The sequence below is a fragment of the Egretta garzetta genome, unplaced genomic scaffold (genome assembly GCF_000687185.1).
Source record: "Egretta garzetta isolate BGI_Z169 unplaced genomic scaffold, ASM68718v1 scaffold175, whole genome shotgun sequence".
Classification (NCBI taxonomy): Eukaryota; Metazoa; Chordata; class Aves; order Pelecaniformes; family Ardeidae; genus Egretta; species Egretta garzetta.
The window spans coordinates 1,524,061-1,541,235 of NW_009259860.1; the positions used below are offsets into that span (position 1 = coordinate 1,524,061).

Sequence of the window (17,175 nt, forward strand, 5' to 3'; positions counted from 1 at the left end):
AAAGAGTGCATAAGCACATCTCATGGACAAATCTATGGAAGAAACTAAGAAACACAGTCTACAAAACCATTGTGGGTAGATCATTTCAAAGCCTTTCAAACTCAGTTTAAGTCATAAACTGGCCTTTGGAAAATGCCAGGGGTATAAGTGTAAGATGTGGCACACTTGTAAACTGAGAGGCCTGTTAGTGAGAGTGACAGATTTATTATAACAGTTTCAAATGGCACATGAAAGCTCAGAATTTTTTAGACAAATATTTCTCCCCACCGTAATACTTTTTTTAGATCTATGACCTCAAGTTTAATTGCATGGTCAGGAACAATGAAACAAATCAGGATCAATACAATTCCTTTTCACAGAGGAAATGCAGAAATTTCACAACTTTTTCCAGGAATTTGATTCCAGGAACAAAATCACTTCAGTCTTATTTTTGTATTGGGTGTCTTTGTTAGAGAAAATAAATAGGAGTCTATTTGAATACTTACACCATTTCTGTTTTTTCCCAGGACAGATTTAATTGTGAAGTATCTTTGATTAACAGCAGCAGAAATAGTCACAGTACTGCAGCAGCACAGTTACACAGTTTTTCTTTAAAAAAAATAAAACCCCAAAAAACCCCAACCCTGCAATTTCCTTTAATACTGTCTAGTACAGAACAGAAGTTTAATTTAAACCAAGAAGAAACAGGTTCTATTATTCTAGAAGTGGACTCACCTGTACTTCATATTTTGGAGAAGAATTCTGATGTACTGCATTTAAGGCATCATGAGCTTGCTGAAGTTGCTCTTGTAACTGACAAATCTTTTGATCTTTTCCAAGTAACTGATCCTGAAGAGAGGCATACCTTTGCTGCAGTTGCATTTCACTTTTTTTAACAGTTTCAAAACATAAAGCCAAGTCGTTATAAAGCTATGAGAGGGAGAAGAGAAATAACAGGATTAAAAGTAACTTTAATTATCAGTTTCAGTTGCTTTTTTATGGCATTTATGAATAGAAATGGACAACTAAAAATCAGGATTTATTTTACTTCTTGAACAGTTTATATAAAATACACAAAATACCAAAGAAAGAAAATTAACAGGCAAAAAATTGAAACATCTGTCTTGGGAATGAAATTAAAGGAGCAAGAATACCAAATACCATCCTTGTCTTTTATAGAGTAACTTGATCTTTTAAAACTAACATTTTTAATATAGCTTGGACAGCAATATAGTGAATCCACTAATGCCTACTGCATTTTGTACGAAGTATAAAATGGTTGTTTAAATAATTATTCTGTGGGAATTTTTTGACATTAACTATAAAACCCAGAGATGATATTAGAAGGTCTTATCCCTGGCTGTTGCTCAACTGCTCTTGCTAAAACAGAATATTGTATATATTCTGCAGTTGCTTTAGAAGGGATTCCATACACACAAAGGATTTCTAGAACTACACCTAAGTAATCATTAGCTGTACATGACATCAAACTGACAAAGAGATTATTTTTCAAGAATAAGAGAACTTAATAACCACCCCATCCTTCCATTTTTACCTTTCTTTTTCAATAGAAACATCTGAAAATTTGTAAAACAAAACCAGATTTTTATTTAAAAAATACAAAAACAACTTTGAAAAATAAATCTGTAGGTGAATAAACAACAGTACAGATTCTGAAAGAAATACATGACTCTGCAGCTTTACTACCTAAGCATACATTCCTCTCTCTTAATTTCAGTCTTTCATTCCTTTGATTGTTCTTTTTTCTCAAAACAAACAATATTCCCTCTGACTGTTCATGCTACCATATAACAATCTGTAGAAGGCATGTACTTCTACAACTGAGAGTTTTCTTTGCAAAATCCATTTCTGCCATTCCATTCAAAAGAAACTAATTAAATATGAAAATTGGAATTTCCAAATCAGTAATGCTTCTAAGTACAAGGAACTAACACAAGTCATTTTACTTGTAAAAACATTTTACTCTTCATTTTACTTTGTCTTGTCAACTTAAATGACACACTTCTTTCTCCTTTCGTCTGCTTACATTGCTTAGAAGTTAAAGCCTTTGAAATACAATCACAGCTTTTAGATTTGGAAACAGTCTACCTAATACTTTGTGAGAAATTTGGAAACAATAATCTCCCTACCTTTCCTTCCTCCTATAATTTTCTGCTCCCAGGGGCTCTCAAAATCCACTTAGGACAATGTAAATTGCTTCTTGCCTATTTCCAAAGCAGATCAGAGATCACGTCTCTCAGGCAAAATTAATTCGAAGTCCAGATAGATTGGTATTTTGAATGACTCTGAGTCTTAAAAATTAAACTTTCACATTGAAATTTCTGAGCCTACCAAATCTTTCTTACATATTTAAGATTACATCATATCTAGAAATGCAAGTTCAAGATTAGCCAATTTCTTATGGAAATCAGTAAGTATCTCACAGGAAAAGAAACAGTTCATTTATCAAAAATATTCATTTTTAGATAATGTCCTTCCAAACGAATGGAGCATCAAGACACGGTTACGTCCAGCTCTAACTATATAAGCTCATTAGTTCATACTGGTATGACAATTTGCTGGTTTTATGACTAGCAGCACTTAAGTGGTCGTAATTATAGTATCTGAAAGGTAACATCCTAGTAAGATGAATTGAGAACATCAAAAATATGATGCTGTTTTCTAGCTGGCAGCCACATCCCCTAATGTAGCTAATGGGTATTTTTGGTAGTCAGCATTTGTCAGGACAAGACAAATAGCATGTCTTTTTACATGCATAAACTTTTCCAACCTTTCCTGCTTTGAAAACAGCAATAACAAAACACATATATTTCAAGTATAAAACCAGCTAAAAGCTATGTGCAAAAACCACCTTCACACCATTAATCTTTTTACACTGAGGTTTATATATTTTTTAAATACCACCAAAGTACTAGTTTATAGGACTCTAATTTTTATATTTTTTTTTGTCAGGTATTTAGCAACAGGAAATTTCAAAATGAAAATTACCTGTATGAAAAGAAATAGTTTTATCTACTGTCTGCAGACAACTAGAACAGCTTCCAAGTTTCCATTTTGCTCCCTATCTTTTCATTTATGGCCATCCACTGTTTTGTGGATTAAATACATGCATAATGTTTATATGGGATTATTTGGGGGTTTTCTACTCATTTCTGTTTTAGAAGAGGCAACACTTTTAATCACACTGCAGTAACGACATTCCAGAACATACAGAATTCCACAACATGGTGAAACAGGTCTACCATTAATAAAGATACAGAAAGTCAGGTGTAGAGAGACAAGACATAAAATGGAGATCAGAGGACTAGAGATGGAACATTAAATGGAAAATCTGAAAGAAAGACAAAGATATTTTAAATTATTTATCTGAGAAACAGCAAGCTTCATGGAAAAAAGGAAGGAGTGAAATCTTGACTGTACATAAATAAGTGCTTATACCTTGCATGGATGTCAATAAAACATGAGATTTACCCAGGAAATTGTTTAATGCCCAAGAAGAGATATGAAAAACATTTATGTTTACAAGATAGAGAAAGGAAAATATTTTAAATCATTCTTTATATGTTTTATGAAATTTGGTAGTTGGGGAAAAAAAAAAAGCAACAGCCAGAAACACAAGACCCTACTCTGCAAAAACTGTTTCATTGACTGCATTTTGAGAACCTCCTTCCAAAGTCTTAGAGCTGTTCTTTCTCTGACAGGCAACATAGACTGCTACAGGCGATGGTACTTAAAAACAAATAAAAAGAGATTAAACATATCCAAAATCAGTACACTGAAATAAATTTAGTCTATATGACACAAGACCATTATTTATCAGTCAGGAAGGAAGAATAACTTAGCTGAATTACAAAAAATAAAGTATCCCATATTTATTAGCTACCCTAGCAACTTCCTATATTGATTTAACTGATTTAACCAGAAAAACACTTCTTGCAAAATCTTCGAAGAGTTACTAAAACCACTAAACTTCATTAGAACAATAGGTGTGTTTAATGTCATCAAGTAACCTAAAAATGCCAGATCAAAGGTAGGACTTCCAAGAGAAACTAAAGAGGTGACTCTAAAGCCTGCCCACATGTGACAGCAAATATTTAAAACCCTGACAATGGGTTAAATGTACGATGGCAAAACTAAGTTACGTCAGACAAGGGAAAACTGAGGAATTCCAACAAAACGTAGTAAAACTAAAAAATTAACCCACGCGATCTATTATATTGTATGTTAGCCAGAATCACAGTGCAAGTAGTAAAAAACTGCAGTTAAACAGTTGATACAAATGACCAACACTAACATTTTACAAGCGTGCAGGATTTATTTTAAACTAGGTTTAGACTGGTCTTGTGTACTCAGTGCCAATTAACATCTGGGACATGTTTTCCAGTTCCATAATCCAAAAGGCGTTTAGATAATGCGCTCAGACTTTTCTATGATATCAACTAAAGCATAGAAAGTGAGGGTATCCAGGAGATTTCCTTCGAAAGTATACTCCTGTGAGGAACTAACACTAAGGTTGATCCATCCATTAAAATGCAACAGTAGCCAATTATATACACTGGGTGTAAAACAAATATTCTCCTACATTAATTTTTTTATCTAAATGCTCACACCCTAAAAAGCAGTGTATTACAGAGACCTGAGTAAATGAACCTGAACATACAGTAATATTGAACATATAGCAATGACACAAATGAAAAAATTAGTCTCAATTAAGACACAGTAAAACTGTAAGGGAAACAATTACAGCACCATTGCAGAAATCCATGTTACAGGACCATGCTGTTTAGGAGAATCTGAAAAGAACAAGGGCAGAAATCAGCTGGAGACACTCTAGGGTGAAACTGAAGAGGGACTCCAAACAGACTATATACAGCACATTCATGGCGTTTATTTTTAAAATGGAAAAGCAGAGGTAGAGTGACTTTTTAAGATGAGAAATCATGAAGCTTACCTACGATTAAAGAGAAAAATGTCAGACACAAGTGAGAGGTTAAGAAGAAAACCAAAAGAAAATACAGAATTGATGTAAGTAACATCAGACAACATGTAAGCAAGAGTCACTAGTATAAACTAAAAGAGAAGATGCACTTTCCCCAACTTTACGGTACTATATAATTGCAAATACCATGGTTGTTTTGGAAACCATGTAGAATGGATAATTTAGCAATATACCTTCTCTAAAATAACAGGAGAGAACATAAAAGAAAAAGACATTTCAGTCTTTTTGATTAGTGTTGTTACTGCAAAAACTCAAACTGATAAGTCTATTTACTTCAATGAATCCAGAATTTCCTGTTTCCTGACCGATTCTCCTCCCACCCCGCACTAATGTAGCATTCCATTATTCATCCATCTAATCAGTTTTGTGTAACTCCTTATGTGGATTATAGCTATCTAATGGTGGGGTTTGTGGATTGCTTTTTTGAATAAATAAAGATTTTGAAACACTTCTCTTAGAAAGACTGTTTTTATTAGCAACAACTTCTCTATAAGATGCTACCAAACCCTACTGTTAATAATTCGTACTGCAAACAGAATTGTTTAAAATCCTCCATTGTGAGTCCAATCTAATTATACACAAAATTCAGATATAGTAAAATATAATTCTAACTTGGATCAAAATTGGCATTACTCTAAAATAAACTTAAGCAAGCTTAATCTTAAGATTTTTCTTCCTTTCTTGACGTACAAGTCCTCTTGCACTGTGTCACTAGTTTACATAGTACCTTTCATCTACAGCTCTCATATTGTAAAAACATATAATATCATTGCCAGAAACATTAAGAGAATGGTCTGCAAACATTAGGGGCCAATTTAGAATTATTATTTACTTTTTTTTCCAAATACTTAAGCATTCTGCAGATACCCTCCACACCACTACGCACAGGAACTATAGCACACTAAGAATATCAGTACAGGGTTTTTCAAGCATGAAAGTCATTGCCAGAGAATGCAGAGTTTAACATCAACCTCAGGGAACCACAGCCTACCCAGGATTTCTTCAACTTTGACCTATGGGCACATCTGATGCCAAAATCTACTTGCTAGCATGTGACCAACTGTACTGGTGTTTAGTATAAAAGAAATAAATACACTAACCTAATTAACTCACTTCCTAACCATTGAAAACAGTATCAAAGCTTAAACTAAAGTGTGAGATGATCTTTATTAAAAGAAGTGGTCTACAAAAATGAGGATTCACTTACTACTTCAGCATATTTGACTGGACAGTTAGTTTGTCTCGGGTCTTAACATGTGTGAACGAACTTAGGTATTTCATTCCAATTTGAGGGAGAACATGCACTGTTACTACCATTTACACGCCTATATGGTTTTCGTTTTTATTTTGTGATTTTAATGCTGCTTACATAAAAATAAACACATTAGCGTGATTTTTAACTATGCTTAAAGGCTGTTGCAGTCGCAAAAAAGACTGGAGGTGGTAAAATTTAGCCTTAGGATAGCAAAGCCAGTAACTTGACATTCTAATTACAATTTCTCAGGCTTGAAGGAAAGCAAACTATTTCCACACACCAACACCATGAGAAGGACTAGCAAAGGTAACTACAAGCTCAAAATTAACTACAACATCTGAAAATGTATCTGACACTATCCTATTTTATCTGCTTTCTGGTGCACTTGATGCAGACTTCTGCAATGCTTCATAATTGAAAACTCTTACTGTGTTTTCCAATTACGCCAAAAATCTAACTATTGAGCAATACTTTCTTTTAAACACAGACATGTACTGTACCATTATCCAGTTTTCTCTATTTGTTGTTCCAGGAGCTGAGTACCAGGACATGAATTACAATTTCCTATTCAATGACAAATAACGGTACTTCCACTTCACCAAAGGGGCCTTCCACTAAGTGATTTTTAATTAGTACGGTTAACAAGGAACCTAAAGGCTGCATCAGATCAAGGGAAAGTACTGCATTATAAAAACAAAGGCCCTAAATTGTAAATTTCAGAAAACTGTGATAAGCTGGCTAAGGAGTTCAGAATCTCTTCTTGTCTTATTATCCCTAGTATTGATTGAAGTCTCTCCACCTTGAAATTGTTGGTGAGGACAAATCTATTGAGTCTCATTAAATCCAGCACAGGAATGGAGTCCCCAGAGCATTTGGGACCACTAAAACAGATGCTATACATTTTAGAAAAATATTTCCTATCCTTGAGAATGCGAACTACAGCTGCCATATGAAATGATATCAATTTGTTTCAATAAATGCTCTAATGCAAAGGCATTATTGTAGAACACAGCACCCTTAAAATTTGTACTTAAAGAAAAAAAAAAGGTACTACTATGTCAAGTCAACACAACTTGATAAAGCAGATTACAGATCTTCACATGTGTATGCTGCCTACTACAGCTAGACTTGGAAGAGAATTTGTGATCCTCAATGGATTTACACATAATCCAGTGCAAGTTCATGACCTTGATCTAGTTTATCAGAAATGCTTTTTTTTTTTTATTCAGTCTCCTGTTCCGTACTATACATTAACATCAGCACAAAGAGCAGTTCTTCCTAAATGGTAGACTGTTAAGATGAATTTGGAATACGTGAGCCAACCACATCGCCTGAGCTATAACATATACTGTCTATCTGACCACTAACAGAGAGGTCATTGATCTTGCTGTAAGGGACAATATATCACAGGATGTACACACTGATAGGCTCAATGCCATTTGGAGCAGCAGTAGAATATTCCTTTGTGAATATGTCTATGGAATAGCTGACACATTCTTATCTAGCTGTTGCAGCCTGCATACTATTAATGCATGGAAGACAAACAGAACACACATTTGTCTGCAATAGTTTGCCTTTCTCATTCAAGGGAAAAATAGGCATTTGTATTATTTTTATAGACGCTAAGTTTTCCAAAGGCCTGCTGTGACTTCAGTAGGACTGTGTATCTTGCGATTTGGAAGATGCATGTTACTTTGAAGCAATTACAGCTGGGTATTTTATAAAGTTCTTCTAGTCAGAAGTACAGAACAGGATTATCATGATAAAGGAACTTCTTTTCCACCCCGAAGTTCTCTCAACAAAATTTGCCACAAAAAACATTCTTTGATCTATTCCACTCTGGCTTAGGGAACATAACTTTTTTTTTTTTACTACTTTTTTCAACACACTAGTTTTTACTGTTTTTTTTTTTTAACATATTTTTATAAAAAAAGTAAAAGAACATATTTCTTCCAGGTGTATTAGATATTTTGATATTTTACAAAAAGACAGCTTAGCACTTCCACAATAGTAATTTGTCAGAATATTTGAGATAGCTTTTGCTGGTTTAAGATGCAAACCTTACTCCTCCATGTTGGAAAAATACTAAATTCAACATTCCAAACCAGCAAATTTTAGGGTCATCTATGAGTTGAAGTATTTGGCAGCCATTACAAAACAGGACTAATCTTCAAAACCACAGTATTCTTGTTCTTGTTGTATGATCCACTAAGCAAAGTCTTAAGTTCTGCTAAGACAGACCAAGAACTGTGAACCAGCTTTCTGAAGCTATCCTGAATTTTGAGTCAAGCCCAGTTTAGAAGCAGCTTGCCCCTACAGCTACATAAGTATAACCATCAATTTTCCATAATACATAAGTAACTTAAAATAGCAAAATTATTTTTCATAGGATAGGTTAAACATTTTCCTAAATTGAACTAAGTAATATTGGCAAAATCACTGTTATGCAAGGTAAAGTGACCTTTATGAAGAGCTTTAAAACAGCCTCATGAAAACCCAGTTTTATATTGTTTCATATGTCGTAGAACTAGTCTGGAAGAAGACTGTCTTATAAACACTGATGAAGAGAGTTCATATTGTCTTCACCTGTGTCAATTTTTTGTTTTTTTTTTTTTTTGAGTGACTCAAAGGATCCATTTAACACCTATAGAAGCATTGACTGGAGAATGAAAAATGAAAGAAATACCAACTCCTGATACCTACATTCTGTACTTTCTTTTAAGCTCTATAATTCACTTTGTCTTGCCCTAGATAGGTAGAACTCCCCCTGCATTGTACATATTCTGAACAACTTTGATGGAAGTCTACCTGTAGCTTGGCTGGGCTACTATTGTAGTAAATAAAACGACTTAATGTCTTTCATCACTGCAGTCAATGGCAAACTTGTGCAGAGTTAAGTACCCAAGAATGTGCTGGGCACTATGTGCTACAAAATGTTAACCAAAGACATCTTCAGAAACCCAGTCCTGATTCTGGCTTGGCTTAGGCCCAGCTTCACAATTTTATCACAGACTGCATACTCTAAGTAAGATGATAAAGGGAAACACCTGCTTTTTGAAAAAGCACTGACAGTACAGAATTTGTGAGAACAGTTCCAAGACTGGTAGAAGGTATGTGAAAGTTGCATACACAACTTCTTCCTTGTCTTCTTCCTTCTCAACGTTTCTAAAAAGGAAGGAAACATATCTCCTGTATTTCTTAGAGACTGAAAAACACATCCGTATAATTTGCTACACTCTGAAGGAGAAATTCTGAGTAGTACACATGTCAGGGTTAGTGTTTTTCCTGGCATTCATAAAAAATATGAATCTGTTCTGTAAATGTAAATATAGCTAAAAAATTTTAAATTAGTTATCCATTTAAAAAGCTATTATCACAACAATTTTTCCAGTTGATTTTGACAGAGCAGGTTTTTACATCTTAAACCAGTGAAATTGTTTGAGATTCACATAAATACATTATTTACAATTAAAGTAATTTATTCTTCTAAATTACCAAAAAACAGATTGGAGAATTTACTAATTGACAGCTCTAGGAGACAAAGAAGAAGAAAAACATACATAACACAAAATTACATAAAGAAATTTATATGCTTCGCAATTCACTCCCATTTTCTTCAGATGCAGCTAAATCTTATTTTTTAAGGCTCATCAATCCAACGTAAGCAAGGGGCTATATATGCTGGGATGTAATTAGGCCAATAAACTCTGATACTGTGCCAACCATATTTTGGTAACAATAAATATCCAAAGATCTAAAGAATGCAACACTACACAATGCTTTGAGTACTCTGTCCACTGATATTGTACAGATAGATATTAAAATGAACCCTGTGATCATAAAGCAGAATCACATACTTTTTGATGTGACGTTGTTTCAGCTGTGTGAGCATCTTCTTGGTCTTTGAGTACTTTTTGTGTGTCAGTATTGAGAGCCTGAAGTTGCTTTATCAGCTCAGCCTGCTGTGCTGTATGTTTAATGTTTTGTCTGTAAAGATTCTGCAGCTCCTGTAACTCCTTCCTGTGCAAAACAAGCAGTAAAGAGAAATTAAGAAAAATAACAATGATCTCCGTTAAACAACTGTGTTCAAATAATTTTATTGTAGATAATGAGCTTCCTATTTTCATTTATCTTTCTGTCAATTGCCTTATAAACACTAGAAGTGACATATAAAATATTTATCACCTACTTTTGCGAAATATCTACAAAACAGTTAAGTTTCAAAATAGAATGCTTTTCAATTTCCCTCTAACGTTCTAACTGCTCTAAAATAAAAGGATTTTCTCTACTGCATCAACACTTTCTGATCAATATTCAGTTAACTCTTTAGCAGTAGGTGTCAAAACGTAAAATATTTAGAACACATGGACTGTAAAATAAGTTTAATCTTGTTTTTTTAAACTAGAGCCATCAGAAAAAAAGGTAAGTTTTTCTTAACTTGCAGACTATGTATAACGCAAGCCTCTTTTCCGAAATGCATCTGCTCCCTAGACACATGAAGTATGTCTGCTGATAAATTACTTTTTGTCTGCAGGTATAGTATACTGGAATAACCATATGCAAAGTAAGTAAACATTGTTGTGTGCTATGTAATATAACAATAAAAGCTCTATAAAAACAGTAATAGGAATCATGTTGTAATGCAACCATAAGATAAATCTAATATAATCAGTCTGCTTGCAAATTTTACTGTATTGCTGATAGATCTTATACATTAAGGCATAATCAAATATCAGTAACTCTTACTTATTATAAACAATGATTAAAAACTTCAAATATTTTCTGTAACACGTTAATTGCTCAGATTACTCCATTAATTCCTTTTTATATATTTTCTACTTAATTACCTGTTTAATTCACAAGCACATTTCACATTAGTATTACATACTAATATATGTATGAAATATAACTTTATCACTCCAAATAATTTTCATCCTTACTTCCTCAAAGAATTTTCTTGGTGACCTCCAACACATATGTGACTTCTCTATGCCTAGAATTATCATTAACAACAGGAGTTATCATCACGTTTTTATAACACTGCTGGAGAAGTCCAGTCAAAGATTAGCATACAAAAGGAAAGCACCAATACCCACTTTGTTGTGTTTTCATGAGAAACCGAAGAATGACAAAGAAACCATTTTAAGGGAACTTGCCAAAAACATTTCTTCAGACCTGTGCTACTACATAATATGTTGATTATTCACTCAGGGTACAACTTCTGAATAGTTACATAAAAATTGAAATTCACATGTACCACAACAGCAAAGTCAGACAACTTAATGTTGTTAAAAAAAGCACTGTTTAAAAAGCCTGTTAACAGGCCAATAGAGGAGAACACTTAAGGACGTGCTTACTTAGCAGCATTTAAGTCCTACTGTTCTCAACAAGACGTAAAGTAGCTCCTCAAAATTAAAAAAGGCAGAGGTGCATTAAGGGCTCTTTATGTAACAAAATCAAAGTACAACTGCAGTATGTACTTCACGTGTACTAATTTAATTCTGTTTGCTAGCACAGCAGCACATCTTTGCACTGCAGTTATGACACAGATTATTTTATGCATAATATAATGTATTAAAATTATTATATTAATTTTGCACAGGTTCTCCAATCAGATCTTCATTTTGTTGTGGAAGGAGAGAACACGGGATAATGTTGAAACCTCAGTTACTGTTGGAATTGTTGGTAGCACTGTTGCCAAGACCACTCTGCTATATTGCTGTTGAATTTGTATGCAAACATCAATTCAGTTATCTGTCTGTCACCTGAGAATGCACCGCATTATATGTTCTCTAATGGTCTGCCCACAAAGTGTGTTAAGGTCAACAGGAATCTTTTTTGTTGACTTTATCAGGCTTTGAGTGATACCCTAAAGGGGAGCGGATGGGGGGTGTGGGGGGCAGTGTTAAACCTTGCAGCCACCCAAGAACTGCAGGACAGTCTGAACACGTTAACATGTTTGCTCATGTTAAATTCAAGGATTTTTAAATATAAGGAAACTCAGTCACAGTTCCATTATGTCACATTTTAAAAATCAAACTATTTCTTCATACACATATCCTAACTTGCTTTATTTTTCTTTTTTGAGTAAAAAGTTATACAAATCAAAATAGTTGCAATCTGAAAAATTCTTGAGACACAGAAATGCACAACCACTGTATTTAACTTACAGTTGTATGTTACAGCTGCTTTTATCCTCTTTAGTGAATGAGATACTATTTTTACATGGTAAATCCACAGGGGGAATCTTCTTATATTTGATTTTTCCACAGGAAAAAGGAAAGGCTGCTCAATCTTACCAGGAATTATTCAGCACCAACGGTGCAGTACAAATAAATTCACAGAATGAAGCACCTTTGGTAACAGGCCAACTTGATGAGAGGAGCTTTAAACTAGGAATGGCGGGGGACAGAGATGTTTGACCAAGTAACAAGTGAGGGAGCTGTGGCCCAGGCTGTCAAGCAAAGAGAACAGGTTGGTGTGGACAGGAATGATTTTGTGACGAACAATAGATAGTTCATGGAGAACCACCTCAAGCGTATGCACATAAATAAGGGAGTGCTGATAGGAGATCAGTATGGGGGAGGCTCTCAAGAGACTTCCTCGGAAATAAGCACAGCTAGTTGCCCATCTGAAGTTGCTGTTCAAACACACACAGCATGTCCCCACGGAAGATGACAGGAGGAATCTGAGATCTGTCTGAAGTTGTAGGGCTCATTGGTATCATGGAGACAAGGTGGGATAACTCACATGACTGGAGTGCTGCCATGCATGGATACAGGCTCTGCAGGAAGGGTAGTTGGACTTCATGATCTTAAAGGTCTTTTCCAACCTAAACAATTCTATGATAGGCTGGGATGGCAAGAAGTTGTCCTTTATGTGAAAGAGTAATGTCAATGGATGGAGCTCTGCCTTGGGATGGGTAATGAGCCAGCTGAGAGCACGTGGGTCAGGTGTGGGAAGACCAATGTGGCTGATATGGCGGCTGCTTGCTGATCCCTTCTGATCAGGAAGAATGAAGTCCTCTTCAGAAAACTGGACAAAGATTCATGTTTGCAGGCCCTGGTCTTGATGGGGGGCTTGAACCACTCTAGCATATGCTGGAGGGACAACACAGAAGGGCACAAGCAATCCAGAAGGTTTCTGTAGTGCTTTGTTGATAACTTCTTGCCACAGGCGATCAACAGGCTGATGAGGGGAGACACATTACTGGACCACATACTTACAAACAAGGAAGAACTGATCAGGGATGTAAAGGTCATGGGCAGCCTTGTCTGCAGCAACCTTGAAATAATGGGAGTTCAGAATCCTGAGAACAGGGAGAGAGGCAAAAAGCAGGATCACAGCCCTGGATTTCAGGAGAGCAGACCTGGGCATTTTCAGGGACCTACATGGAAGAATCTAGTATAATATCAGCCTGGAGAGAAGAAGGGTCCATGAGAGTTGGTTGATTTTCAAGGATCACCTACTCTGAGATCAACAATAGTCCATTCCAATGAGCAAGAAGTCAAGCAAAGGTAGCAGAAGGCTTGCATGGATGAACAAGGACCTCCCCTGACTAAACTCAATGTAAAAGGGAGGATACAAGATGTAGAAGCAGGGACAGGAGACCAGGAAGAATTCAGATACATCATCTAAGCATGCAGGGATACAGTTAAGAAAGCCAAAATCTATGTGGACTTGTATATGGTGAGGGACATGAAGGGCAACAACAGGCTTCTGCAGGTACATTAGCAGCAAAATAAAGACAAGGGATAAAGTGGGCTTACTGATGAAAACCACAGGGCATCTGGGAGCAAAGGACATAAATAAGGCCAAATCATTCAATGCCTTCTTCAGCTCTGTCTTTAAAGGTAACACTTGCATCCAGCAATCCCAGGTCCCAGTGACTCCTAATGGAGGAGGATCAGATCAGGAAACTTTTAAATAAACTGGACATGCACACATCCATGGGAAATGGTGTGAAGCACCTATGAGTGTTGAGAGAAGCTCGACAATCTCTGAAAGGTCATGGCTATCATAGGAGGTTCCTGAGGACTGGACGAAAGCATGTCACTCCTATGTTCAAGAAGCAGTATCTGGGAAACTGGAACAGTCAGCCTTATCTCAACTGCTGGGAAGGTGATGAACCATATAAAGGACAAGAAGATCATTGGGAGTAGTCATCATGAATTTACAAAGGGGAAATGATGCTGACAGCCTTCTCTGATGAAATTACTAGCTCAGTGGATGAGGGGAGAGCAGTGGATGATGTTTATCTTGACTGTAAGTAAGGCTTTCAACACTGTCTCCTATAAAATGCTCAGACGGACTCATGACGTGCAGGCTAGATAAGTGGACAGAAAGGTGGACTTTAATCTGGCTGAACTAGTGGCCAGGCACTAGTGGAGTATGCTAGGGGCTAACATTGGGGCCAATACTTTTTAGCATCTGCATTAACAACCTGGACGGTGGGACAGAGTGCACCATAGCAGGTTTGCTGATGACACAAAACTGGGGGCAGTGGTTGCTTCACCAGATGTTTGTGCTGCCATTCAGAGGGACCTTGACAGGTTGGACAACTGGGCTGACAGGAACCTCATGAAGTCCAACAAAAGAAAAGTGCAAATTAATGCCCCAGGGGAGTAATAACCCTATGTACTAGCACAGGCTGGGGGCTGACCAGCTGTAAAGCAGCTTGTCAGAAAATTCCCTGGGGATCCTGGTGGACACCAGGTTGACCATGAGCCAGTAATATGCCCTTGTGGCAAAGGCCTAAGCTGCACTGAGAAGAGCATCACCAACAGGGGAAGGGAAGTGATCCTGCCCCTCTATGCAGAAGTGATGCTGTGTCCAGTTCTGGGGTCCCTATACAAGACAGACATGGACGTACTGGAGTAAGTCCAGTGAAGGACCACAAAGATGATGAAAGGATTGGAGCACCTGCCAGACATAGAGAGGCTGAGAAATCTGGGACTGCTCAGCATGGAGAAGCGAAAGCTCAGGGGGATATTATCAACATGTATAAATACCTGATGGGAGTCTATAAAGAAGATGCAGACAGACTCTTCCCAGTGGTGCCCAGTCACAGGAAAAGAGGCAATGGGCACAAATAAAAAACCTCATGAAATTCCAGTTAATCATAAGAAAAATGTTTTTATCCTGTAAGAGTGGTCAAACACTGGAACAGACTACCCAGAGAGGTTGCAGAGTCTCCATTCTTGGACATACTTGAACTCAACTGGCATACCTGAAGTCCTGGGCAGCCTGCTGTAGCTGATACTGCTCGAGCAGAGGGCTGGACCTGCTTGAGCAGCGGGACTATACAATCTCTAGAGGTGCCTGCCAGCCTCAGCCACTCAGTGATTCTGTGTGATTCTGTTACTAATTTGCTTGCAGCATGCTCAAAGAGAGTATACAAAGTCAACCCCATGATAATCAGAAAAACAGCTACAAGATAAAAATGAATTTCTGATCAAGATATCTATTAATATGCTTACTCAAATCAGCAAACTACTAAGCACTCTACAAGAGAGACACCTGCCTGTCACTGCAGCAGGGTAAGGATGTCAAGTCCTAAGTAAAACTATAGTCCCAGGTAAGCATGTAACAGAAGAAATAATCAAAAACTGAAAATTGGATGTGACAAAGGTAATGAGTGGCATTTAAAATATATGTGCCTATATACACACCCATATATATGTATGTATATATGCCTCTATAGGTACATACACAGATTGTAGAAATATATATATCTACATGTAAAATATATAAATTATATGTGGACGGGTACATATCTGTATATGTACACATATATATCTATATGTGCATACAAATATAAGCACATATTGATAAAATGTTTTGATATACTGTACACTCTAAACAAACACAAACTTAAGAAAAAAGTCACCATCAGCAACACTAATCGAAAAAACAGTATTCCTAGCTAAGCACCAAAATTGAAGCATCCACTAGGCCTGTTTCCTCCCCAACACCTCCACCCTCCCCATAAACTAACACACCATGGTAACACTGGGAGTGTTTAACTCAATTCAACATTGAAGTCACCAATATTACTGAGAAAAAAAACCCACTTCTCTGTTTCTAAACTAACACCTCAAGACCAATACAATGGGAAACCAAGAAATTTACAGAAAGTGAGCTGCACTCTTCAAGTCACAAGGAAAAGCCTGCTATCAAGTCAAAATAGGAGAGCATAACTAAATTATTTTGTCCACTAAAGTAAGATTACAATAACCATAGTAGATTTTGCTTTAAACATTGCAAGGTTGACACTACCATGAAGAAACTACAAACTGGACTGCAGCAAGACTCAAAGATTTGACACCTTGCCCTGCCAATAGCAATATTTAAGATTCATACTACTGTTTAGGGTAGAGATAGTTCTGATGCTCACATTGGAGAAGAGTGTGAACTAAAGTTTCCTCTTATCCTTAAAGGGTAATATTAAATAAAACCTTTATGTCCTGCACAAACCAACAGTTTAAGAGTAAACAGTGGCTTCCCAGAGATGTAAATTAAATGAGTAGCTACTGTCTGTCACTCCACACAGAAGCTATGTAACTGTGCTGCAAATAGTTAGTGTTCATCACACCCACAACTTCAGGTAATGTTGTTAGCTTTGTTCCACCACCACAGTTTTGGTGAAAGCGCTGGGATTCCGAGTACCTCAGCTACCCCCATTACCAAGGGAATATAAGAGGGTTTGGGATAATTCAGGAAATCTCTAGATTCCATTACCTGTTATTTAGAAATACAACACAGTGACAGGCACAATGAATTATGGCTTCTCAGGGGAATGGCATAGATACTATGAAATGGTTTACAGCACACAGCAAAGAATAACCTGAAGATCCCAGAGCAGCAAAATAAGGGCTGAGTAGAAATCCGACTGCCTCATAATTTACAGCATGAAGGTAAA

General features: G+C 36.4%; 1 protein-coding gene across 1 annotated transcript in view; it reads right to left on the reverse strand.

Annotated features, from left to right (window-relative positions):
• The window catches only part of CNTLN (centlein), a 179,798-nt gene that overhangs the window by 120,969 nt on the left and 41,654 nt on the right, over nt 1–17,175 (reverse strand). Inside the window, exons 7-8 of the mRNA XM_035895579.1 lie at nt 10,112–10,274; nt 715–909 (exon numbers count right to left, since the gene is read on the reverse strand). Of these exons, the coding sequence (XP_035751472.1) occupies nt 715–909; nt 10,112–10,274 (358 nt within the window). The remainder of the gene's footprint in view (nt 1–714; nt 910–10,111; nt 10,275–17,175) is intronic.